This window comes from Marmota monax, unplaced genomic scaffold, assembly GCF_021218885.2.
Source record: "Marmota monax isolate L192 unplaced genomic scaffold, Marmota_monax_Labrador192_F-V1.1 WCK01_AAM20220418_F8-fsc00055, whole genome shotgun sequence".
Lineage (NCBI taxonomy): Eukaryota > Metazoa > Chordata > Mammalia > Rodentia > Sciuridae > Marmota > Marmota monax.
In genome coordinates this window covers 12,900,405-12,926,365 of record NW_026695205.1, presented here as the reverse complement: position 1 = coordinate 12,926,365, position 25,961 = coordinate 12,900,405, and the positions used below count along the sequence as shown (strand labels likewise).

The window sequence follows — 25,961 nt, the reverse complement described above, 5'->3', positions numbered from 1 at the left end:
CACCTTTCTGCCACAGCATTTGCTTTCACACCTTGCAGAGGGAGCAGAGAGAAAAGGAAATTTTGACCTGGGACCCATGACCTCATCCATGACTCTAGAAAATCAAGAAAATGAGGAAACAGGAGAGAATGATCACATAGCTGCTAACATTTGTTGAGTGGTTCATCTCTGCCAGTGGTGTGCTCTTCCTGTGGATAAACTTGGGGATCCTATAACCACATCAAGAGGGTACTGCCATCTATCTTCATTTCTCAGCTGAAACAGGTGTGGAAACAGTATGCGATTTGCTCAAGGTCACAGTGGTGAAAAGCAAATCAAGAAGCCAGCAAAGCCATGGAAGGTGGTGGGCTCACACGTGCTGTGTGCAGGGCCACGCACTGCCCAAGCTGGGCATCACTCATATCAGGACTGTGTGGCCGGTTCCCCTGTGGCTGAGCAGGGCACAGCCTCAAGAACATGCCTGAGTGTGATTTGAAAAGTATGTTTGTACTTCACAATATGCTTCAATGACTCTCAAGGGGTCTGAGTGTAATAGAGAAGAAAACAGAATCAAAAGGGCCAGTGGTCCTGAGTTGGAACCCTGGAGGAGGTTTGAGGGTCTTTCCTGGGTTTACTGGAGGTCCTGCCACTGAACAGAGCCATTTCCGGAATTCAGATACTTAGGAGCAGCAGTAGGCTAATCAGAGACTAAGGCAGGTATGGGGAGGACAGGGCAGGAAGACAGCAGGACTGAGCTGTGCCTGTAAGCTCAGGGCAAGTGCCCGGTACCGGCCTGGTGGAAGAGCAGTGGTGGGAGGGGAGCAGCCTGCAGGAGGACAGGGCCAAGACCTGCCTTTCATGCCAGTTTTCTGGCTGGCAAGCTCAAACTGCAAGTCCAGGGGCAGGAGTCTGGGCAGAGGGGCGGCCACAGCAGACTCCTCTATTCTCGGTTCAGAGTTCCTCCCACTGTATTGGCACCTCCTTTCTCCACAGAAAAGTCTTAACTGGGTGGCTCCAGATATCTTCACAGTAGCTGATTTTAGGACTGTCAAAAAAGAGTCTCTACAAAAGAGTTCCATGTAGATTAACTTCCTATTTTCGAGTTGCCCTCTTTTACTTGGCCACTGGCCGGGAAGAAATCAGCACTCCAGGTGCTGAACGCCCCTTTACTTGTTTTTCACAAACCTGTACCCAGTATAGTAGTTTGCAGAAGTGTGTTTGCAAGTGCAAAATATGATAAAGAAGACAGATCCTTTAACAAGGCCTCTGGCCTTGAGCTGGGCTTCACAGAGAGGTCTACCCTTCTAAGAGAAGTTACAACTGGGCTCCATGGTAACAGCTGGCAGGGGGAGGGAAGAAAGGGGAGAAGACGCTCTCCCCTCCTCAGGAGCTGTCCTTGAGGGGTTAACATGCCCAGAACAGTGAAAGAAAAACTGCTTTTATGTGAACTTCTGCAGACTGTGAACTTCTGAGCCCCTCCCCTTACACGCTGGGTATAAAACTCTGAAACTCCCTGAACACGGGGTTCAGGGGATTGATTGATTACAGCAAAAGCTGTGCCCTCTGAACCTGGCTGCAGCCAAATAAAACTATTCCTGCTCTCTATAGTGCCTTGCCTCGTCCCTACATCAATAACATAAATGTAGGGCTGGGATTGTGGCTCAGTGGTAGAGCGCTCGCCTAGCGCATGCAGGACTCGGGTTTGATTCTCAGCACCACATAAAAATAAAGGCATTGTGTTGTGTCTATCTACAAAAAAAAAAAAAAAAAAAAAAAAAAAAAAAAAAAGATTCTCTCTCTCTTTAAAAAAAATATAACTTAGATGTAGGCAAATGATGCAATGCACAAGTTGTTTCCGTATCCAGCTACACATGGCCATTTCATTTTAAAAATCGTAGTTACAATCTCTAAGATTGTATTTCTCAGACAGATCCTGAAAAGCGAGCTGAAGTAAAAATTCAGAGATACAAAAAACTTGGATGACTACCTTTTGTAATATAGATCAATCTTCTCAAATTGAAAAAGTGAATATTTACATCAAAATGCAAGATTAGCAAAATATATTAAACATAGATGAATGCAAAACATCCATAGTCAAGAGAAACAAGCTCTGAGAGAACACAGGCCTGAGAGAATTGCACAAAGCCACACATCTAGTATGGGTCTGTTGGATACAGGCATCCACTGACCTCAGGAACACTAACCAGACAGTCCTGGTGTGCGAATGCCCAAGAAGGATCCACCTCTCTGCTGTCCTGCTCTGGCTCATTACCCAGGGGCAGGATCCACCTCTCTGCTGTCCTGCTCTGGCTCATTACCTAGGGGACAGGATCCACCTCTCTGCTGTCCTGCTCTGGCTCATTACCTAGGGGACAGGATCCACCTCCCTGCTGTCCTGCTCTGGCTCATTACCTAGGGGACAGGATCGACCTCCCTGCTGTCCTGCTCTGGCTCATTACACAGGCACAGGATCCACCTCTCTGCTGTCCTGCTCTGGCTCATTAACAGGGACAGGATCCACCTCTCTGCTGTCCTGCTCTGGCTCATTAACAGGGACAGGATCCACCTCTCTGCTGTCCTGCTCTGGCTCATTACCTAGGGGACAGGATCCACCTCCCTGCTGTCCTGCTCTGGCTCATTACACAGGGACAGGATCCACCTCTCTGCTGTCCTGCTCTGGCTCATTACCCAGGGACAGGATCCACCTCCCTGCTGTCCTTCTCTGGCTCATTACCCAGGGGCAGGATCCACCTCTCTGCTGTCCTGCTCTGGCTCATTACCCAGGGGACAGGATCTACCTCCCTGCTGTCCTGCTCTGGCTCATTACCCAGGGACAGGATCCACCTCTCTGCTGTCCTGCTCTGGCTCATTACCCAGGGACAGGATCCACCTCTCTGCTGTCCTGCTCTGGCTCATTACCTAGGGGACAGGATCCACCTCCCTGCTGTCCTGCTCTGGCTCATTACCCAGGGACAGGATCCACCTCTCTGCTGTCCTGCTCTGGCTCATTACCTAGGGGACAGGATCCACCTCCCTGCTGTCCTGCTCTGGCTCATTAACAGGGACAGGATCCACCTCTCTGCTGTCCTGCTCTGGCTCATTACACAGGGACAGGTTCCACCTCTCTGCTGTCCTGCTCTGGCTCATTACACAGGGACAGGATCCACCTCTCTGCTGTCCTGCTCTGGCTCATTACCCAGGGACAGGATCCACCTCCCTGCTGTCCTGCTCTGGCTCATTACCCAGGGACAGGATCCACCTCCCTGCTGTCCTGCTCTGGCTCATTACCCAGGGGCAGGATCCACCTCTCTGCTGTCCTGCTCTGGCTCATTACCCAGGGACAGGATCCACCTCCCTGCTGTCCTGCTCTGGCTCATTACCCAGGGACAGGATCCACCTCTCTGCTGTCCTTCTCTGGCTCATTACCCAGGGGCAGGATCCACCTCTCTGCTGTCCTGCTCTGGCTCATTACCCAGGGACAGGATCCACCTCTCTGCTGTCCTGCTCTGGCTCATTACCCAGGGGACAGGATCTACCTCCCTGCTGTCCTGCTCTGGCTCATTACCCAGGGACAGGATCCACCTCTCTGCTGTCCTGCTCTGGCTCATTAACAGGGACAGGATCCACCTCTCTGCTGTCCTGCTCTGGCTCATTACCTAGGGGACAGGATCCACCTCCCTGCTGTCCTGCTCTGGCTCATTACACAGGGACAGGATCCACCTCTCTGCTGTCCTGCTCTGGCTCATTACACAGGGACAGGATCCACCTCTCTGCTGTCCTGCTCTGGCTCATTACCCAGGGACAGGATCCACCTCTCTGCTGTCCTGCTCTGGCTCATTACCCAGGGACAGGATCCACCTCTCTGCTGTCCTGCTCTGGCTCATTACCCAGGGGACAGGATCCACCTCCCTGCTGTCCTGCTCTGGCTCATTACCCAGGGACAGGATCCACCTCCCTGCTGTCCTTCTCTGGCTCATTACCCAGGGGCAGGATCCACCTCTCTGCTGTCCTGCTCTGGCTCATTACCCAGGGACAGGATCCACCTCTCTGCTGTCCTGCTCTGGCTCATTACCAGGGGCAGGATCCACCTCTCTGCTGTCCTGCTCTGGCTCATTACCCAGGGGACAGGATCCACCTCTCTGCTGTCCTGCTCTGGCTCATTACCCAGGGACAGGATCCACTTCCCTACTGTTCTGCTCTGCTCATCACCCAGGGGGCAGGGTCTACCTCTCTGCTGTCTTACCCAGGGGACAGGATCTTTCTCTTTTGCTCATTACCAGGGGGCAGGGTCCACCTCCCTGCTTCCCTTCTCTGGCTCTTTACCAGGAGATAGGATCCACTTCCTTGATACCCTGCTCTGGTTCATTTACAAGGGGCAGAAAATACTTCTCTGGTGCCCTGCTCTTGCCCATACCAGGGGCATAATCACCTTTCCGGTCCTCTGCTCTGCCTTATTATCAGGGAGCACAATCCACGTCTTTGCCCTGGCTGGTTATCCAGGAGAAGGTATCTACCTCCCTACTGCCCTCTCTGGCTCACAATGCAGGGCCTGCATTTGGAACCCATGCATAGGATTATTCCATTCCATCAGCCTGTGTCATTTAGAAGGGAGGTCTATGTTATTTTAATTGGAAGCTTGTGATTCGTGTCCTCTGTTTTCTTGTTCTAGTAGGTTATCCAGCCAGGATTTATTTTGAAACTATTTAAGAATCATATTTTCATACCAATGATAACTTCAAAGTGACCTTGAGAGCAATGTTTTCCTGGAGCTTAGAACAACTTTCAAAGGTCTGGGTGATTTCCACCATTTTTAGGTATTTCAACAAATCTTAGAATCCTATGGATAGGAATGACGTCAGTAGGAATGCAAGCTGCAGAGGAGAATATACTGGGAATAGGGAGTGTAGTCCTAACCTAACTTCAACGTAACCTCCATTCCAGTTCACCTGCTCACTGTACATAGGGTGCAAAGGGACAGAAATAGGATGCTGGGCCCGAATGGCAGCCCAGGAGGGAGAGCTCGCAGTGGGCATGGAGGAGCGGAAGGCAAGCGGGGTATTCCAGAGCTCAGAGCACAGAGAGGGATCCCAGTTCCCTCCAGCACCTTTCAGCTCCTGGACTGCCCAAGGTCCTCTGCACTCCTGGCCTGATGGCCACTGGTCATGGCAGGGGCACATCTGTCACCCATGGGTGTACAATTTGCCATCCATCCATACACATGGTCCTCTCAACAGGGCCAGAGAGGGATTACAAAGGAAACTAACAATCGATGCTGTGACTGCAGCTCTTGGCCCTGGGGAGCAGAGGGCGTGTGATTCCCTGACAGTCACCGTGAAGGCACTGTTGCTGCCTGAAGGCGTGCTCAGCCAGTCTCGCTGAGACCTCTAGTGTCCAGGCTGGGTTTAGAGTGGCCTGACACAGCACTGACGTCCTTGCTGCTGTGTCTGCACTTCCTCGTCAGCTTTGAAGTTTGGTTTCAGTAATAGCAAGAAAAAAACAAACTCCCTCAAAGTCTCCTCATGGCTGAATCAGAGCCGGTCTTGCGGGCTCAGCCAGGGGCACATGGGCTCCATGTCCAGCAGCTATCTGTGCTAGCTTTCATAGACTGAAGTCTTGTCCTGTGATCCCAAGGACAGAGGAGATGCCCAAGGCCAGGGGCAGGGGAAATAGGATGGGAGAGTAGGGAGGAAGGGGAAGGAGCCGAAGGGTTAGGGTTAGGGGCAAAAAGACAGTGTGGGATGGAGGCGGGATGCTCGGGGGCACCATTAGTCCAGTCACTGGGGTGGGTGCTTCCAAGCCTAATTTAATCCTCCAACAACTCTACAAAGCAGTCTCCCTTATTCCTGTTTCACAAGGGGAGGAACTAGGTTACAGAGACAGCAATTCCTCCAAGATTGCAGCTTACTGCTCATACCAGGGCATGGGGCCATGGGTGGAAATTGACCAGACAGAATCGAGAGCTCCAATGTTGCCCTGGGCAGACACTGTGTCACCAGGAGCAGACCTGAGCTCCAGTGCTGGCCATATCTCAGCTGGACCATCCTGGGGACGAGTGGACCCTGGCTAATGGTGCCCACCCACCTGCCACCAGGACCCACCTCCTTAGGAGCCTCCGTTTGGATGAATTCCTGGTAGATTTGCTTTGCCCTCTCCGCCATCTCGACAGGTGACTGGATCTTCTTGTAGTCCTCACAGGCAAGCCAGAACTCAAGGTTCTCCTCACTGAACTCAGACTGCAGGAAACTTTTGAAATTGGCAAGGGCATCTAGCAAGGCAAGAAGTCAGTTGGGAAATTTGTTAATTTATTTAGTGACACTGAACCTTTCCACACCTCCCAAGTGACTTCCCGAATGTGTCTGTCATTGACATAAGAACCTTACAAATGTCAATTCCTGGATCTTCACTGCAAACCCGAGAGAAAGGTACTGAAAAGTCCAATTTTACAAGTGAGGCCAGAGAGGTCAGTGACTGGCCACAGAGGCCCACCTGGCCAGAAGCAGAGTGGACTCCAGGCTAGGCAGCTGGACTTGGAGTCCGTGCTTCAGAGCCTATCTGCTCAGAGCTGCCTTGTTCTGCTTCTTGGACCAGACTGACCAGTGGCAGCAGCTGCTCTCCACTGCACTTGAGAATACAAGGCCAGGTGTGTGCCAAGAGGAGAGGTCGGGTAGCTCTCCTTCCCTGCGGCTAAAGCTCTCATGAGTCTTAAGCCAAAGGTATCAGTCTCTGTCAAATAGATATTTCTAAGGCACTTTCTGTTTGCCAGAAAATGAAACCTTAGGAGATCCCATACAACCAGATCTAGGACTGCAGAGGAGCCAGCCATTCTATAGAATAAGCCAGGCAAATTGACCCCTCAGCCCACAGGACCACTTGAGGACCGCATCAGTCCCCACAGGACCACCAGAGGACCTTGTAGGTCCCCACAGGACCATCTGAGGAACCAGTCTGTCCCCACAGGACCACCTGAGGACCCTCATCAGTCCCCACAGGACCACCAGAGGACCATCTGAGGAACCAGTCAGTCCCCACAGGACCACCTGAGGACCCTTGTCAGTCCCCACAGGACCACCTGAGGACCTCATCCCACAGGACCACCTGAAGACCCTTGTTAGTCCTCATAGGACCACCCAAGGACCCTGTGAGTCCCCACAGGACCACCTGAGGACCTCATCATTCCCCACAGGACTACCAGAGGACCCAGTCAGTCCCCACAGAACCATCTGAAGACCCTTGTCAGTCCCCACAGGACCATCTGAGGCCCTCATCAGTCCCCAAGGACCATCTGAGGACCCTCATCAGTCCCCACAGGACCACACGGGGACCTCATTCCACAGGACCACCTAAAGACCCTTGTAGGTCCCCACAGGACTACCTGAGGACCTCATCAGTCCCTACAGGACCACCTGAGGACCCTTGTCAGTCCCCACAGGACCTAAGGACCTCATCCCACAGGATCACCTGAAGACCCTCATTAGCCTCATAGGACCACCCAAGGACCCTGTGAGTTCCCACAGGACCACCTGAGGACCTCATCAGTCCCCACAGGACCACCTGAGGACCTTGTAGGTCCCCACAGGACCACCTGAGGAACCAGTCTGTCCCCACAGGACCACCTGAGGACCTCATCCCACAGGACCACCTGAAGACCCTCGTTAGTCCTCACAGGACCACCCAAGGACCCTGTGAGTTCCCACAGGACCACCTGAGGCCCTCATCAGTCCCCACAGGACCACCTGAGGCCATCATCAGTCCCCAAGGACCATCTGAGGACCCTCATCAGCCTCACCCATGGGACTCACCTGGCTTTTGTGAGATCTTTCCCACCCAAGCCTAAATGCCCCTTCCTGCTCGAGCTAGATGGAAAGGACCAGTGGCCCTTCAAACAACAAGCAGGCTACAAAGTTCATTGAACCCTTACCACTTATTACCCAGACCTTAAAAATACAAATCTCTTAAGAGGGTAATTATCTGGAGCTTAAGATTACATAAACAAACACACACTGTGTCCACAAACAGACACGCACATCATGTACACAGACACACGCAGTACACAAACATGGACACTCACATCATGTCCACAGACATAGACACACGTTACATACACAAACGTGAACGCACAATAACTCTAAAACACAGTTATCTCCACTGGAAGCTCTGCGTGGTGTTCTATTTACATGCCCATGTGCACACATGAGCTCTGTGTGGAGACAGGTCTTCCCCTCTGAGAAACAGGAGACCGCTGTGAGTCCAGAGGGGCCAGCTGCTCAGGGTCCTCTGCACATTGCTGACTCCCGGCCTTGGCATCAGCCCCAACTGCCTCACACTCCGCCCCCTGATGGCTTGCTTGCTTGCTTGCTTGCTTTCTTTGTGTGTGTGAGTGTGTGTGTGGTCCTGGGGATTGAACCCAGGGCCTTGTGCAAGTGAGGCCAGCACGCTACCACCTGAGCCAGGTCCCAGCCCCTGCTGGCTTTCTTAGCCCCCAGAGCCCAGCCCCTAGCAGCCTGAGATGCCTGAGTGTGTGGCCGACGAACTGATGCTGTGGGAAAGGGCTGTAGAGGGCAGGGAACCGAGGCAGGAGGGGTGCAGCCCTCGTGGGGTCCCAGGAGCACTGGAGCAGTCTGGCAGGCTGCCCTGCCCTACCTGTCAGGCCAGCTCCTTCCTCACCATTAGGAGATGGGCAGCCAACTCTGGTACCAGGGGTTGAACCCAGGGGCACTTGACCACTGAGCCACATCCCCAGCCCATTTTCTTTTTTTTTAATATTATTTTTTAGTTGTAGTTGGACACAATGCCTTTATTTTATTTATTTTTATGTGGTGCTGAGGATGGAACCCAGCACCTTGCACGTGCTAGGCGAGTGCTCTACCTCTGAGCCACAACCCAGCGCCCCCCTCAGCCATTTTTTTTATGTTTTATTTTGAGACAGGTTCTCACTAAGTTGCTCAAGACCTTATTAAGTTGCTGAGGCTGGCTTTGAATTTTCAGTCCTCCTGCCTTAGCCTCCCAAGCAGCTGGGATCACAGGCGTGCCCCACTGTGCCTGGCAACAGCACTACTTTCTTCCTTCCTTCCTTGATTCCTTCCTGGCTTCCTTCCTTCTTAATTAACTAATTAATTTCACAGTAGAATGCATTTTGACACATAGTATACAAATAGAGCACAACTTCTCATTCCTCTGGCTGTACATGATGCAGAGTCACTCCGGTTGCGTAATCAGACATGTACACAGGGTAATAATGTCTGTCTCTTTCTACCACCCTTCCCATCCCCTCAGCCCCACCCCACCCCTCATTCCCCTGGACACAAACCAAAGTTCCTTCATTCTTCCCTACGCCACCCCACCAGCCCCACTATGGACTAGCATCTGCTTATTAGAGAAATCATTCAGCTTTTGGTTTGGGGGGATTGGCTTATTTCACTTAGCGTGATAGTCTCTAGTTCCATCCATTCAAATAAGGTTTAGGATGCACACAGGTCTACTGGGTGCGGTGGCCAGTGCCTAGAGTCCCAGCTGCTCCAGAGGCTAGGTGGAGGGTCACTGGAGCCCAGGAGGTCAAGGCCAGCTGGCAACACAGCAAGACCGGGTCTCTGGAGAACACAAAGGAGGCAGCACGTGGGCCCAGCCACCTCTTCTGCCTCAGGAGCAGCAGGCAGAGGGCACACAGCCGGCACTGTGCATCCCTGCATGCCCGGCCTGTCTCCACCCTCCACCCTCCTTGCCCTCCTGGCCACAGCACAGCCACAGCCCATGCCAGCCTCCCCGGTGAGACCCTTGGCAGGACTGAAGAATCGCCAATGCGGGAAGAGGGCCAGGCGTGCACTTACGGTCATTCTGCAGGAGCTTGTCCAGCGAGTCACGCCACTGCAGAGCCTCGTCCCGCGAGGGCCTGAAGAAGGGAGAGGACGGTGAAAGCAGGCCTGGGCAGGCAGCCGGCAGTGCCACTGCCCTGCTGAGCACGATGCCACTGCCACCATTCTGGTACGAGGACGGTCGGTGGCGTCCCAGCAAATGGGTCCTGGCAGTCAGCGGCTGTGCTGTGGTGTCCCCTGGCAGATCTGTCTCCACGAAGCCAAGCTTCATGACCCGTGTGTCCCATGCCAGTGGCTTCGTGGTCTCCATCCCAGGCACACCCCAGGGCAGGCCACCCCTCACAGGGCCGAACTCCTCTCAGCCTTGCCCATTTGGTCTGCGGGGCCTGGGGCTCCCCATCCCCAGGCCATCAGCAAGGCTAGTGGAAGATGGGCTGTGATCGTGCCTCATGCTAGGAAGTGATCGTAGCAAGTCTGCATTTTAAACATCCATGCCAGTTCTCCCTGCCCATTAGGACAGAGGAATATTTTTGAGAAAAGCGGTTGGTACACCTCGAACGGAACGTTGCCACAAATGCCAGCGGTGCTGACTAAGGAGAATTGGTGGCCACTTGCCATGACCTCTCTGGTGCTTCATCACAGTGCCCATCCCCTCCTGCCACAGTCTGGCTGGGCACAAATGCCGCAGTCTGGCTGGGCACACAATCACGAGCCACCACACAGCTTGTAGATTCAAACAGCAACTCTTTATTCCCGAACTCACACCAGCCGTCTACAATCACGTTCTGGGGAAATCCACGTTCTCTGCCCAAATCCACGTTCTCTGCCCAAATCCACCTCCACTGGGCTTCTATCTCCAAAATATACTGTCTAAATCCCGTGAGAACTCAAGGGGAACTCAGGCAGCAGGATACGCCCTATTCCCAGCAGGAATAATCTTAAACCTTAAACCTGGAACCTAAACTGGGAACACCCTAAACACGATTATCTTAAAACCGGGAACACCCTAATCTGCCTTGGTCCTTGAGCAAGGTCACGTACATTCAATGTCACTGCAACATGGGGTACGCTGGCAAGGAAATTGTCATACCTACTTGGCTAATGGCTCCCAGCATCTCCCCCCTTCTGATTAATTAAACAACAAGCAATGTGGCTTAAGGACCGTGCCTGGTAGGTTGTCCAATTCAACATATGGTTCTTACCCGTCATCGGAAAACTGACCTTTAGGCGTCAGCCTCCTGTCTTAGGTTGATACCACTGCAACTGAATCATACCCGTCACTGACTACCGGTCCAGCATACAGCCATACTTGTGGATAGGTCTATGCACCAGTGGGGGGGTGAGGTTCTTTGCCTCACCTCTGTTGGCCCCCAAATTTGGCCTTGGTGCCAGTGGGGGAGTGAGGTTAATGTGGCTTATGGACCGTGCCTAGTAGGTTGTCCAATTCAACATATGGTTCTTACCCGTCATCGGAAAACTGACCTTTAGGCGTCAGCCTCCTGTCTTAGGTTGATACCACTGCAATTGGATCATACCCGTCACTGACTACCGGTCCAGCATAAGCCATTGGCCCCCAAATTTTAGACCATCACTAGCAGAAGGGAGGAGGATACAGAAATGCCACGACACCAAGCCAATTGACGGCTCCTTGGGAAAAATTGCATCACTGGTGACACCATCAGCAAAGATATGTCAGCACCAAATGCCGCAGTCTGGCTGGGCACAAATGCCGCAGTCTGGCTGGGCACACAATCACGAGCCACCACACAGCTTGTAGATTCAAACAGCAACTCTTTATTCCCGAACTCACACCAGCCGTCTACAATCACGTTCTGGGGAAATCCACGTTCTCTGCCCAAATCCACGTTCTCTGCCCAAATCCACGTTCTCTGCCCAAATCCACCTCCACTGGGCTTCTATCTCCAAAATATACTGTCTAAATCCCGTGAGAACTCAAGGGGAACTCAGGCAGCAGGATACGCCCTATTCCCAGCAGGAATAATCTTAAACCTTAAACCTGGAACCTAAACTGGGAACACCCTAAACACGATTATCTTAAAACCGGGAACACCCTAATCTGCCTTGGTCCTTGAGCAAGGTCACGTACATTCAATGTCACTGCAACATGGGGTACGCTGGCAAGGAAATTGTCATACCTACTTGGCTAATGGCTCCCAGCACCCTCCTTCCAGTTCTTCCCTCCCATCAGTGTGCCAGGGACCTGCTGGCCTCATCTGGGAGGTGTCCGGCTCTCCCTGCTACAGAGAGACAGACGGGGCACGGTGGGCCAGGGAGGTGTTTTAGCTCCGGCACCACAGCCAACTCTGCACACAGCCCATGGGTTCCTGTTTCTAGTTTGAGAAACAGCAGGTGGCTTTTTAATGTTTCGATCTAGTAGCTGAGATTGACACAGTTGTGGGTCCTTGTCCTGCAGGCTGAGAAGCAGCCTCACTGTCTGCAAGGGCAGCGGCACCTGCAGTGCTGAGCTAACCCCCTGACTCCAGGCCCCGTGACAGAGCCTGCACAGACTGAGGAAGACATAGCTGTCATTGGCTGAACAGGTGAGCCGCCTTCTCTGCCCTTCATCCAGGGGGAAAGGGAGATGGGGAATGGCACAGACCCGAGTCCCTCTACTTTCTGGTCAGTGACCACTTTGGCTCTTCTACACTGCCTCATACTGAGACTCTCCCTATGAATGTGTTCTTTTGCTCCTACATTGCTGTCACAAGGCCTTGTACACCCTGATTTCTTCACTAGAGTGCTTTCAATATTTTGTACTTAATAGACACATATCACATCAAATCGTACATAGAAGCAGCAGAATATTAAGTTACTGGATAAAAGAAACTGGCTCAGAAAAGGGGAAGGCCTGATGCACTCACTGAATCTTCTGATCCTGGAGTAAGTAAAATGAAATCACTTCCCTGTGCCCTTTGCTCTGGGGTGAGAAGTGGGAGAGCCATGGTCTGAGCAGGTGCACCCAGCTGAAACACCTTGCCAAATCCTATCTGTCCCAGGTGGTCTGGTGGGAGCCAGCTAACGGTCGATGCCAGCAGCACATCACAGCCCAGATCAGTCCTGGAAAGGATACATGCAGGGCCCACTCAGGGCCAAGTTGGCCCAGAGTAAGGTAAGGGTAGTCAGGTGGACGAAGCCCCACGGCTCCTTTGGATGACACCCTGGGAGGCCATTTCATCCTGTCCTGATTCTCAGAATGCATGAGCCCTCATTAGGTCCAACTTCTTGGAAACAAGACAGATGCAGGATGGCCAGTCGGCATCCTGGGCTGAAGGTCAGAGCTGACCACATGGAGTGGGCGCCCTCTGTGTGTGAGTGTGGAAGGAGGGACGGGAAGCTCGGTGAAAGGAGGGCAAATGAGCTTCGGTGGAGGTCTGACAAGGCCAAGCTTTTGTGGTTCAGGGGCCATCTCAACTGGAAGCCCCTCCTGTCCACTCTCCCACCCACCCTGCCTGATCTCTCTCACTGCCTGGGGGATCGCAGTCTTCAGGAAACCTTCCCCTTCTCCCTGCCCTGTGGCCCAGCCCCTGCAGCACCAGCCTCTAATGCATGAGTTTCTTGTGAGGGTAAAAGATGTCTGCAATTTGGGGTCCACACATGGACGTGGAAAAGTGCCAGGATTTCCCCACTGGTACCCTGTCCATGGTGCCCAGGGCAACATCGGCCACGGGATAAGGACTCAGCAAATCCTCATTGATCTGCGGCTGATTGTGAGCTGCATGCACTGCAGGGGAGCCTGCAACGGACATGTCCAGGTGCTGAGTACGTGAGTGCAGGCCCACTTACCCAGAGGCAGGATTGGTTGCTAATAGCCACAACTGAATGAACTGAGATTTTTCAGTGGCTTCCAAGAAGCTATGGCCATGCCTGCTGGTGGCTGTGCCATGCATGGGCTATAACCTCAGGTAGGGGGAGGGTGTCAAGACCTCTCTCAGCACCAATACTGGTGTGGGTTGTTATGTTGTCTGTCTGGGCTTGGGCTTGGTTTGCAGTCTGCGGGGTGCCTGGCTTGACTTAATATTCCTGGTAAGTGTCTTTGCAGGTCCCTGCTCCGGTGGGAAGGTGATCCCCAGGGGTGTAGTGATACTCACCAAGGCCTGCTCTGCTTGCCCTGCTCTCCCCACAGGTCTAGCTGCTCAGGACCAGCCCAAGTCTGTGAATCCTCTCCTGCCTTCACCCCGTGGCCAGCAGTGACCAGGCACACCAGTGGGTCATAACTTCTAAATAGCAGCACTTTCTGAGGTGGCATGTCTTTGATCCTCAGCAGGACCCACTTTGCAGACAGTGGGTGAATCCACCCTGGCCACAGCTGTGATGGGCGATGGTACTCAGAGCCCAGTAAGGGGCATTTGTGGGCAGTCAGCCCAAAGCCCCTGAGCTGCAAACAGCAACAGCAATAGCAGGACCCCCAGGCCCCGCCAGAGATGGGACGTCATAGGCAGAAAAGGGAGCCTGGAGTGAAAACCTCAGAGGAGCGCCAGGTCTACCCTGCCATACCATGGTCGATCACAGCCCCACCTGCAGTGTCCACAGGCTAAACCCACATGGTCTGCTGACTCTGCTCATGGCTTGCTGTGAGGGCTGCAGCCGGCCTGGGCTGCTCAGATGCAGAGGGTGGGCCAACATGGGGGCACTTGAAGAAGAGGCTGGAGGGGAGGACAGAGGCCCAGATGCTAGGAAGAACGCTGTAGGAGGAGGCAGCCAGTGGGCAGACACCCTGATAGACAAGTTGGAAGTCTAAGAAGAGGCAGCTGGTGGGCAGACACCCTGGTGCATAAGTCAGAGCTCTAAGGAAAGGTAGCTGGTGGTCAAGTGGGAACTCTGAAGAGGACAGAGCTCATGGGCAGATACCAGGTGAACTAGGCACCCAAGCTTCCCTGAGCCATAAGCCTCAAGCCTGATAAGAAGGAGGAAGGAAATGCTGGGTGGTGGGGCAGGTATAGACTTCAATCTCTGCAGTCAGCCATGAGAGTGAGTGGTTAAGAGCCAAGAAGGCGGCTGGGACCTGTGCAGACTGGAATAGGCACAGCCCCACTCTGTGGAGGGCTCAAGGGACAGAGAACCAGGAACTCTGACCAGGCGAAGCCCCTTCTGGGGGAGGACACCCGCAGCTTTTTCTGTTTTTCTCAATGGCCTAATTTTTATGCAAATATGAATGTTTTTTAAAACAATAAATAAAACAAAGTGTCTCCCAGGAGAGGAATCCCTGCTGATGCCAAGGAGAGGGTCAGAAACACTTCCTCTGACAGAACGAGGGTAGAGAGCACCCAGGGGAGGAAAGAGATCAGGGTGCAGGCACCAAGCTGCCTGCCAGGCAAGGGGCACAGACCCGGCGCCCCAGGATGGGTGGGCAGGGTGGCAAGTTTGGGAGCAACAGACATAAGCAGGCACTCCCAGGAATGAAAGGATTTTCTCAACCCTGAGAACTTTTGGGAGGGGTGGGGATGGAGGTCAAGGGGCAAGAGACCCTGCAGATGGGGTCCAGCATTCCTCCGGGACTTTAGCAGGGCAAGCATGTCTGTGGGGCTTCTGAGCAGCCCGTCAAGGCAGGCACAGTGCCATTTCTTAATGCCGATCCCGGCAGGTCAGTACCTGACCCACTGGCCACTTCCACACAGGTCTGGCCTGCTCCCACTGGCCTGAGACTGCTGCTTCCTGCTGATGAGCCCTTTCAGCTGTGAGAGTCCACTGGAGGCAAATGGAGATGTCCGCTTAGGGTGAATGGCAATTTTAAAAAGAAAAATCCATGTCGGTGTGTCTCAACTAGTCCAGCTAGTCGGAGGTGGGAGGTGCCTAGACAGGCATGGCTGGTGGAGCACCCAAGTGTTAGTTTAGGAAGGAGAAAGAAGCTGACAGGCACACTCTGTGGCCTCCAGGACCTTCAGGAGCAGAATTCACCTGGTTTCTTCCTCTGTGCAGAGAGAGGAGGGCTGCCCACCCTGTGTGGTAGTCTAGGAGCGCGTGGGGACTCTGTGCCTCCCATGCTGACGGAAAGGGGCCAGCGTCCTGCAGGAGCCGACATCGCGACTCCCTAGCACCGCAGCTTCCTGTGGTGCCTGAGTTCACCTGAGCACAGGACACCCAGGAATGCTGCTTCAGGACTGCAGGGAGCTCTGGCTCTGCAGGACTTAACAATGGCCACCCAGCATCCACTCTTCTCTGGACCTGGGAGGTCTCCACACTGGAGAAGAAGCTGAGTCTTGAATCATCTGCCTGACCCTCAGGACCTCCAGAGGAAACCGCTCCTCGCACCTGAGAATGCTGGCCCTGCCCCCAGCTGCCAGCTGCAGCTTCCTGGCTCATGGTCAGGGAGTGCTCCTGGCCCCAGCCAGCGCCAGATCTGAGTGCTGGCTGACCAAGCAGGTGGCTGCTCCCTCTTACAGAGTATGGTAAGTCTTTCCCAAGGTAAGGGCTCTTTCTCACTCTCCTTCTCTGAGTGTGTGTGTGTGTGTGTGTGTGTGTGTGTGTCAGTCTGCCAGGATCTGATATTGTGCTCCATCAATGGAATCATAGGGAAAGTGTATCTACAAGCCAACTCTCGGAGGACTCTGATCTGCAGAGAGTGATGAGGGACTGTGGAGCAGGGGAGCCAGGGCTCACTCACTTCTGGGGCTTGGCTGGCTTCTGCACCTTCTCATTGTATGGAATGATGAGGTCAAGAGCCGAGTCGGGCTTCTGCAGGAGGGTGCCCAACTTGATCTTGATCTCCTTGGCCCTGGAAGAGAGAGAAGGGAACAGGAATGTCACACCAGCACACAGAGCTCAAAAACAGACCTCCTCTGCCTCCAGGAAACAAAGGACAAACCCATGTCACTGCCTCTGTGCTTTCGCAGCAGGACGAGCACCAGTGCAGACACTGCTGGTCAGCACTTCCAGGCTGGCCCTGGTTAATCTGCACCGGCTTGTTTTAATCGTAATGGCTATACATGCATTCTCTTCTTTACTACATAGAAGCTACAGTAGTGTCATTTTCATCCTGAGGATGAGAATAACAGGGAGCTTAAATGCCTACGACAACCAGCCAGGGTGAGCCCGAGTGTCTCTGGAGGTGACAGGGTAATGGCTCCGCATAGTCCACCCATCCTCAGGACTCTGTGCCCAACTACCAGTTGGTACATGACATTTTATAAATTATTGTTTACTGCCTGACCCAAGCTCCCCTTTCTGCAGGACGACGGAGTGTGCCTAGATGTGTGTGAGCCGTCCCAGCCACAGCGTCGTGTATTCTGCTGGGTGACACTCCTCTCCACTGGGCTTCCTCCTCAGCCCCAGCGCCTGGCTCAGCCAGCTGGCAGAGCCTCTCGCATGCAGCCGCCTTCACAGAGGCAGACTGGTGGCCTCGGACCTGCCAGAGCGGTCTGCTGCCCTGTGTGGCCAGCATTTCAGGGCGTGAATGTAGTCCAGGTTCTCGACTCCCCTCCAAGATACAGCCTTCTCACTCTCAGTCCTAACGGTAATCTTGAGGGCATGCTTCCCTTTATCGGGACTGAGATAAAGAGCACTGAGCAATGCTCTGATTCTAACCAAGGAGCGAGCCCTGCAGACACCCAGATGGTCCTCGCCTGGGTGCTGTGGCACTTCACCCAGCTCTTAAGGGTGATGTCAAACTGTATGACATTCATGATTATGTGTCTGTTTCCAATTTGACAAGAGAACTCCTGGAAAGTAGGTATCTTAAAGGCTTCCATCCCCTGTGCCTGGCCAAAGGCTGGCATGAAAAACATTCAAGAATACTTGCTGAAAATATCTAGGTCTTTTTCCTCATAGAGCAGTTAACATTTTTCTTAGAGTGGAAACTAATCATAACCAGGCGAGACAGAGAAGCGGGTCAACCTGTAGTTAAGTTAGGTTCTGCTTCTTTTCCACAAACCCCAGGGAGACCAGATGAAAGACTTCAAGTTACAGAATGCCAGGAGGAGTGATTACGGATGTCAGAGAAGTGAAGAGCACTCCAGGAAATATCTAGTTTTGACACCCCATTTTCCCTTAGCACAGGGGGTACAATAACTACTGCCAAGAGAGTCCATTCTGCATTGTCCATCCCTTCTGCTCTTTCCCCAAGACCTTCTCACCATTAACCCAGTGGGTTGGCTCCCTCCCTGCCAGCATGGCAGGCTGTAGAACAAGATGCTCTGTGCAGGACCAGGCCAAGCCCAGATGTTAGGGTCCTCTAGGCTCAGGAGGGTGTGGGGAGGTAGGAGCTCTGTGCAGGACCAGGGCCAACCCCAGATGTTAGGGTCCTCTGTGCACCTCTAGGTGTGTTAGGAACCATGACACACTCACTGTCTGGAGCAGTGCACAGCCTTCACCTGATGCAGAACCATAGTCTGGGAGGTATTGGGGAGGTTGTCTGCATTGTTCTTGCCTATAGAAAATCTGACCTGAGTGCAATTATGACACAGAAGTAAGGAAAGTCATCTTCAAAGACCATCCCTATGCCAGGAGCAGGCTCTGTCTTAGGAACACATTTCGTTTCAAGTTTTCTGTGACTATTTATTTATGCTTTCCCCGTGAATACACTGTATGTACTTTGTAGATAAGTGCTCCAGATACCCCACAGAAAACTTTTACCATCCGTTTGAATCAGATTCCCAGTAGTCACTTGATTATAGTTGTTTTTTAATGGAATTATGTGGAAATCAACTGTTTATAAAATTGTTGTAGATAATCACATTCCATTCCATTCCATGTTTCACATTTCATCATGTGTAGTAAGTCACGTTCCGTTTCACTCAGCCGTAAAGAAGAATGACTGGACGACAGTTGCCAGTAAATGAATGGCACTAGAGATGATCATGCTAACTGACAATCCCCCAAATCAAAGGCAGAATGCTCTCTCTGATATGTGGATGCTCACACACAATAAGGGGAGGGAAGAGTAGAAGTTCATTGGATTAGACAAAGGGGAACAAAGGGAAGGGAGGGGGAATGGCAGTAGGAAAGACAGAATGAATCGGACATCACTTTCCTATGTACATATGTGAACACACGACCAGGGAAACTCCTCATCATGCACCACCACAAGAATGGGATCCTAATTAGAATAAGTCATACTCCACGTATGGATAATGTCCAAGTACTTTCTACTGTCATGTGTATACATAAAAAGAACAAATTTAAAAAATAAAGAAAGTCACATTCCACTTTCCCCCATGTTGGCCTCAGAGGTGGGAAGGGAAGCCCTGTTGGCTACGGATGCCTTGCTCCCTCCGGGGGCTGCCAGCACAGCCCCTCAGAGACAGAGCCTGCGTGGGGGATGCCAGTCTGCTTAATTAGAAGGCTGCTGGGGCACAAGGGCCTGGCTGCGTCTGTGTGCAGGATCCAGGGCAGTCACAGTTGGAGCCACGCCTAATGTGGGCGCTTCTCAGTCTCAGGAGGAAAGGGTTGGGCCTGTTTCCTCCTGGCTTCTGGAATGCCTTCACAACCCTGTCCCCTTCCTCTCCTCTTAGCTGCACCCATAGGACTCCAGGAAGGCAGCAGGACCAATGGAAACTACAACAAAGCCCAAGCTCACTGAATTATTTCCCCTTTAAAAATAAACTGGAGCCTAGCTGACCTTAGAGTCAAAAGCAGCTGTCTGGCCTGTTTACTGGCAATTTCTGAACACACCGGCATTTCTTTCTGGCTGTCACTAAGGCCTGTTAACAGGAAATGATTTTATACCTTCTTACATCTGTCCTCCCTCTTGTTATCCTTTTGTTTTATAAGGAAAAACTTGTTTTGAAATGAAATCAATGGGAAATGCCCAGGTGAGAGTTTGACTAAAGGCTCAGAGGAAGATCACTCTTTCTGGAGACGACTCACATTAGTGGTTTCAACTGAAAGGGTTTGAGTGAGTCTAGGGTTCAGCAGTTTTGAATCTGCTCCCTGTGTAGGTATGCGGGCTGCAAAATTAAAATTGAAAGGTACTGGCCAATTAAACTCAGTGCAACCTAAGTCTCTGCTGCAGATGCCCCCTGCTGGCCAGGAAGGCATGAGCCAGCCCAAGAGCCTAGAGTCCAGGCTCCTTCAGAGGAAACACTACAAAAGCACATTTGCATATAGGCAGAAAGAATATGTCATTTTTGCCTCCTAAAAATGCAGCAAACACCCACGGGAAATGAATGCAAGCGTTTACAAAACTTGCAACAATCAGTCTCAAGGACTGAAGGAGGAAATGGGCCAGCCAGTCCTGTGTAACTGAGCTCAGAGGTACACGGGGCCCAAGAGGGGCCGCCAGACATGACAGCCCAGAGGACACTGGCTCACTGCGCCAGGCCACCAAGAAGGACTTGTGGGCTGGAGGCAGATAGGACATGGGATCAGAGCACTTTGTGAGATAGGGAGAGCTCAGGAGAGACGAGCAGGGCTAGTGAGCTTCCAGGACCTGCACAATACAAGGGCATGTGGGTGGAAATTAGGTCAGCGCGATGATGGCAATTCTCAAGCCCAGGGTCCTCTGAACACAGCCCCTGAAATCAAGATCAGCTCTCAGGCAGGGAGAAAGCAGCAGTGGTTCACAGGGGTAGAGAAAGAACATCTATCACTTTGGCATCTTGCCTTTTTCCAAATTAACCCCCTTTGTTAGAACTGTATAAAATTCACCCATTGCTTGGGCTTTATCAGAGTATGAAAGCACAGAGGTCTGGTGCAGGACAGGGTGCTACAGCATGTATCACCGTCCTAGCAGAGGTCTGGTGCAGGACAGGGTGCTACAGCATGTATCACCGTCCTAGCAGAGGTCTGGTGCAGGACAGGGTGCTACAGTATGTATCACCGTCCTAGCAGAGGTCTGGTGCAGGACAGGGTGCTACAGTATGTATCACCGTCCTAGCAGAGGTCTGGTGCAGGACAGTGGCGGCTTGTATCACTGTCCTAGCTGACACGTAATTAACCGGAGGGACATGGCAAATAGCTCTATGGTCAGTTAGTGGGAACCATTCTTCATTGGTCCAATGATAGAATGGTAGAGGAAGGTGGGAGACCTCAGGGGATAGATGTGTTAGTGACTTGCGATACAGTTGCACCTGGCCATCTCTCCAAGGACACAGAGTCCTTCCTCATGTGCTGGGGCTGGATATTGATGCCTAAGGCATACAGGTGGCTGAGGGAGCAGGAGTCAGCCCTGTTGGCTGTATCCATGGGAAGCACTTACCCTTCAGCCCTTGCAGCTCCCACGGTGCCCTAAGGCCCCCCTCAGTGCGTCCTCCTCACCACAGCTGCATTCTCTAGAGCTCTCAGTTCAGCTGCCACCACCAAGCCCCTCACGGGCAACCTGAAGGAAGAGGCTGGGGAGTCCAGACTGCTTGAACAAGCTGGCTTTCGGTCAGGACTGCCGGGCCACCACCTGCTATCCCAGCTAAGGGTGGAGGAGCCCTTGAGCCCATGAGTTCCCAACTGGCCTGGGCAGCAAAGCTGACCTCATCTTAAAACACCATAGCCTGGCCTCACACAGCTTCTCCTTTTGCTCATTCATTTAGTCAAGATAAAAAATATGCTTACTGAATGCCAGACCCTTGCCATTCACTATTACATGTTTGAAATTCCCCATGATATAAGACAGTCCTCTCCAGGAGTTTATGTTCTAGTTGGGTGAGACAGACACAAAACAAGGAATGAGAACCATGAAAAATGATGGCTTTTTGTAAAGGAGACTGGTTGTGTCTGTTTGTAACTGTGCTGGCTGTAACTGTGGCTGGTTATAATTCAATCTGGCTGTAATGGGAGCTGGCCGTCATTGCACAGTGTGACATCTGTGCAGTAGCTGACCTTTCTGCTGGCCCTAGTCTGGAATGCACTTTTTAGTGGTCATCAGCAGCTGTTTGAAGGTCATACTCCCGAGGTGACTGCTCTGTGTCTCGGCAACCTGGTCAGGATCAAGGCCATACACTCTGCCAGTCAGCAACACGGCGCTGGCAGTAAGCTTCCTGTGTGGGAGACAGTGGGCTCCCTTCAATCATGGCACTGATTCTGGAAGATCTGGACTGGGGACACCACTCTGGGAACAGCTGCCCCAGCCACAGGATGGCAGAAATGTGCACTTAGCCCTCAGCCTACCACTAACTACTAATAGTTATAGGTATCTACCCAAAACACCTGGAGTTGGTCATGAGCAAGTTGATGTGGGCTCATCTTCCAGGATGCTTACTATCGGAGGGACCTTGTGCAAATTCTGCAATATCTCCAGGCCTTAGATCCATCAGCCCCAGAAATGATGGTGACATTGAATGCTGCTGTAGGAGGAGTGGGAGGAGTGCAAGAAGTAACGCGTCATTGCAAAATCTCCCTGGCTCCTGGCCCAGGAATGGCACTCAAGTCATGGCCAGTGTTGTGCCACTGCTGACACCAACCTTCTTGTCACCACATCCACTTAGGTAACAGGCATGCACTTAGCTGCCTTGAGGCGTTTCCTATTCCTGGGGAGTCAGTTTGATTCCTTAGGCTCTGTCCCTCCTCAGTGGGTGAATGGACTATCTCCTCAAATATGACTTTCTTGGTAATGTAACAAAGACACAAATGTGAGAAGAATTAAGACAAGCCAGATGTGATTCCTGGTGATTCCACATGTGGAAGGTAAGAAGAAAGCTAGGCTTCAAACACCAGGAGACAGTGTACTGTGAAACAGCAACTGGAAGAAGAAATGAGACCTGACTCATTTCAGGCACAGGAGGAAGGTCCACTGCTTCCTGGTCACCTGGGAGAAACACATCCTGTCTCCTGGGTCCTGAGATGTCCAAGGGTGCACAACCAGGTGAGATCCAGTCGTCGAACTGATCACACAACCCCTGAACCCACAATCAAGGACTCCACCAGGGTCCATTGGCCACCATTCCTCCAGCCAGGGACAGAATACAGGCAACCTGAACCACTCTACCGACAATGGCTCTCCTCCCCGAGGAGCCAGCTCAAGTGTCCCTCTGTGTGCACTTTCCTCTTGCTGTAGGACTCCAGGCATTTGTGCTCCTGTCTCTGAGAAGATGATATGGATAGGAGCCCATTCCCACCTGTTCCCAACCCAGCACTCCCTGGGGAGAAATGCAAGCTTATCCCCAAAGAGGATGGAGAAGACCACTTCTCGATGAGTGATAAGAAAAAAGCAGGAAAACCAAGAGGGGAGAGAGGGGCACCCTGGGGCAAGGCCACAGCAGCCATGTAGGTTCTCTAGCTTGTCACCCCACACTGCACACCTTGGCAGCACCACAGAGAGGGATGGAGGAGCGGTACCCCTAGCACCGGGAATCCGACTGGAACACAACCTGCAGGACAGACATGGAATGGAGCTTCAAACAGGAAACAAACAGCAATGCACCCTTCTAGAATTATTAATCAGAATCATTATTATTAACTAGGATTATTAAGGAACCAGCCTCCTGGAAGTGCAGAAAGGCTCCCTTGGACAGGGCTGGCTCCAGCTGAACAGGGAAGGGAGCTCACTAGCCCTTCACCACCTGGACAGGGAGTGCGGCGGGATTCCCACCAAGGCGAGGTCAGCAGGAGACCAGATACCAGCCATTTCATACAGATGCCATGACATTTGAATGGTGCATTGATATTACTAGGCATTTCCCAGATTTCTGGCCATGATCACGGTCACCAGCAACCTGCTGAGGGCATCCACTCTCTTCCCTGCACCTGGCAGGAATGCGTCTTTCAACTGCAGTGAACGTCCTGACTCGGGTGACGGGTGATGTAGCTGGCAGCATTTGCACGGCACTAATCTGCACCTTGCCAAGGCTGTTCCTGGAGAGAGCCACGTGGAGCCTTGCACTCTTGTCCAGAAAACCAAAATAACACTAAAGCCAAGCTCTATCTCCCTAAAGACAAGTGATGGAATACCAGTGGCAAAGAGCAAGAATGTTGGTGCCAAGTTACCCAGATCTTCCTTCCTGAAGGTGTGACTCTGGGTGAGCTTCTGCACACCCCTTTGCCTGTTTCCTCATCTGTGGGATAGGTGACCACAGTGCCTTGGTGAGGCCACTTCTCAATGAGTAACAGGCAGGCACCTAGCTGCCTTGAGTCGACGTGAGTCCCCGCCATGCTGGTGCCGGGAGCTCCAGGAACAGCTGCCTTGGTATCACCATTAGACTGTCCTCCTCATTCTTAATAAACTGCATGCACATTGCTCTTGTCTCCTAGAAAGTGCTCCGAGTGTGCCCGTCCTCTCCCTCCTAAGTGCACCGCCCTCTCCAGGCTGAGGCTGAGACCCCGGCCTCACTTTTTCCATCTTCTCCTTCAACGCCGTCTTCATTCACTGCTGAACCAGCCTCTGGAGACCTCCCCTGCTCACCTGTGATGGGTCCCAGCAACAGCCACAGTGGCTCCTCCCTCGAGAGGGCAGGAGATTCACCTGGAGAACAGACTCTGGGCCCACCCAGAGCACCTTGGGCAGGAGCACGGAGAACCACAGGTGTTCCCACCCTCCTCTCCGGCTTCCAAGTCCTCCCTCCCTAACCTCACTCCATTCTTCCTCCAGTGTCTCCTGCCCTATCCTGCAGCCTCCTCAGCACCTGAAGCCGGCTCCCTTCCTCCACCCAGGTACCAGCTTGAAACTTCTGATACTCTGGGTGAGACAGTCCTCTCCTCCCCAGACCTTTGAAGCCACACTAGCCTTGCCTGTCTTCTCTCCTCCCTACTGTGAAATCACAAGACGGAGGCATTTTTAAACCATGTTAGAGAGTCTTTAATTTGCTTTGCTCCCATTTTAAAAGTGGAAAACCTGAGTTCATAGAAATTGGAAGATGTCCTCCACTTCTCGTAGCTAGTAAGCAGCAGATCTAGGACAGCAGGTTTTCTTGGTTCCTAGAGTTCCGTGTTCACATGCTCAGGGAACAGCCTCCTGGAGCAAGGCAGGGCATGCTGCCTGCGTCTCTGCAGAGCATCTCAACAGTGGTAAGTGGCTGACGTTGCTTTAGCTGCTGGGGCAGAGAGGAGAAGCCAGCAGGCCTCGGGTTTGTTCCAACTCCTTACCAGCAGGGTGACTTGGGCGGGTTCCCTCATTTCAAGTCTTCATTTCCTGGGTAAAATGGTGATAATAGAGTTCCTACCTCATAGACGCATTGTGAGGCTGAGGAAAACAATGCACTCAAGCATTTAGAATACACTCGATGCACAGAAAATACCCAACACATGGCTACTTCTTATTACTGTCACTCCCCCATGGTGGCAAGGTGTAGAAGGTGTGGTTATTGGGCAGATGCTAAACAGATGTGTGGAAGGGATGGAGTATGATTGCATAGGAAGGAGGGATGGATTGGGTGGGATAGGATGGGATAGATTGGAGAGGATGGATGGGATGGGATGGGATAGATTGGAGAGGATGGATGGGATGGAAAGGGATAGATTGGAGAGGATGGATGGGATGGGATGGGATAGGATGGAGAGGATGGATGGGATGGGATGGGATGGGATAGTATAGATGGGATGGGATAGGATGGAGAGGATGGATTGGGTGGGATAGGATGGGATAGGTGGGATGGGATGGCATGACACGGGTAGGATGGGATGGGATGGAGTGGGATGGGATGGCATGACATGGGATGGGTGGGATGGGATAGGATAGGGTGGATGGGATGGATGGAATGAGATAGGATGGGGCATGTGCATAGGATGAGATGGGGTGGAATGGGATGGGATGGGATGAGGTGGGATGGGTGGGAAGGGGTATACAAAGATCCCCTTGGCACTCAAGACGAGCTCCTTCCAGAACATCTCCCCCTCATAACTATGGAACTCGTTCTGAAAGCATTGAGAATATTGCTGTTGGCCCTTCAGCGGGCGCCCGGAGGTGGGGGGACAAAGGTAGTGTGTTGGAGGCCTCTGCAGCTACCTTGGGTGGCTCAGGCACATCGCAGTGTCACCCCCATGGTATTTTAAAAATAGTATTGTTTTCCCCAAGTTAAGGGTTCCCATGGAGACCAAGACATTCCCATGCTTTTGTGGCCTGTCTCTGACATCCTCCTCTGGAGTGAGGGGGGTCAGGGGAGGACACACAGGCAGGACAGAAACAGCTCCCTTCCCTCTGACCTTCAAGTCCCATCTTATTCAAAATGTCACTGGCAGGATTTCTAGACTTTTGGAGATCCAGTTGGAAAACTAGATAATGAGTTGTGGGAAAATGGTCCTCTGGTTGGGGCAGACAGACGCCATGGCTATTTTGAGTCCCAAAGGTGGAGGGTC

General features: G+C 52.4%; 1 protein-coding gene across 2 annotated transcripts in view; it reads right to left on the bottom strand.

The window, feature by feature from the left end:
- Rgs5 (regulator of G protein signaling 5) overlaps nucleotides 1-25,961 on the bottom strand; it is a 43,525-nt gene that overhangs the window by 5,434 nt on the left and 12,130 nt on the right. For both annotated transcript variants that reach the window (XM_046430046.2, XM_046430045.2), the window contains exons 2-4: nucleotides 16,411-16,521; nucleotides 9,804-9,865; nucleotides 6,078-6,244 (exon numbers count right to left, since the gene is read on the bottom strand). In XM_046430046.2, coding sequence (XP_046286002.1) covers nucleotides 6,078-6,244; nucleotides 9,804-9,865; nucleotides 16,411-16,521 — 340 coding nt within the window. The remainder of the gene's footprint in view (nucleotides 1-6,077; nucleotides 6,245-9,803; nucleotides 9,866-16,410; nucleotides 16,522-25,961) is intronic.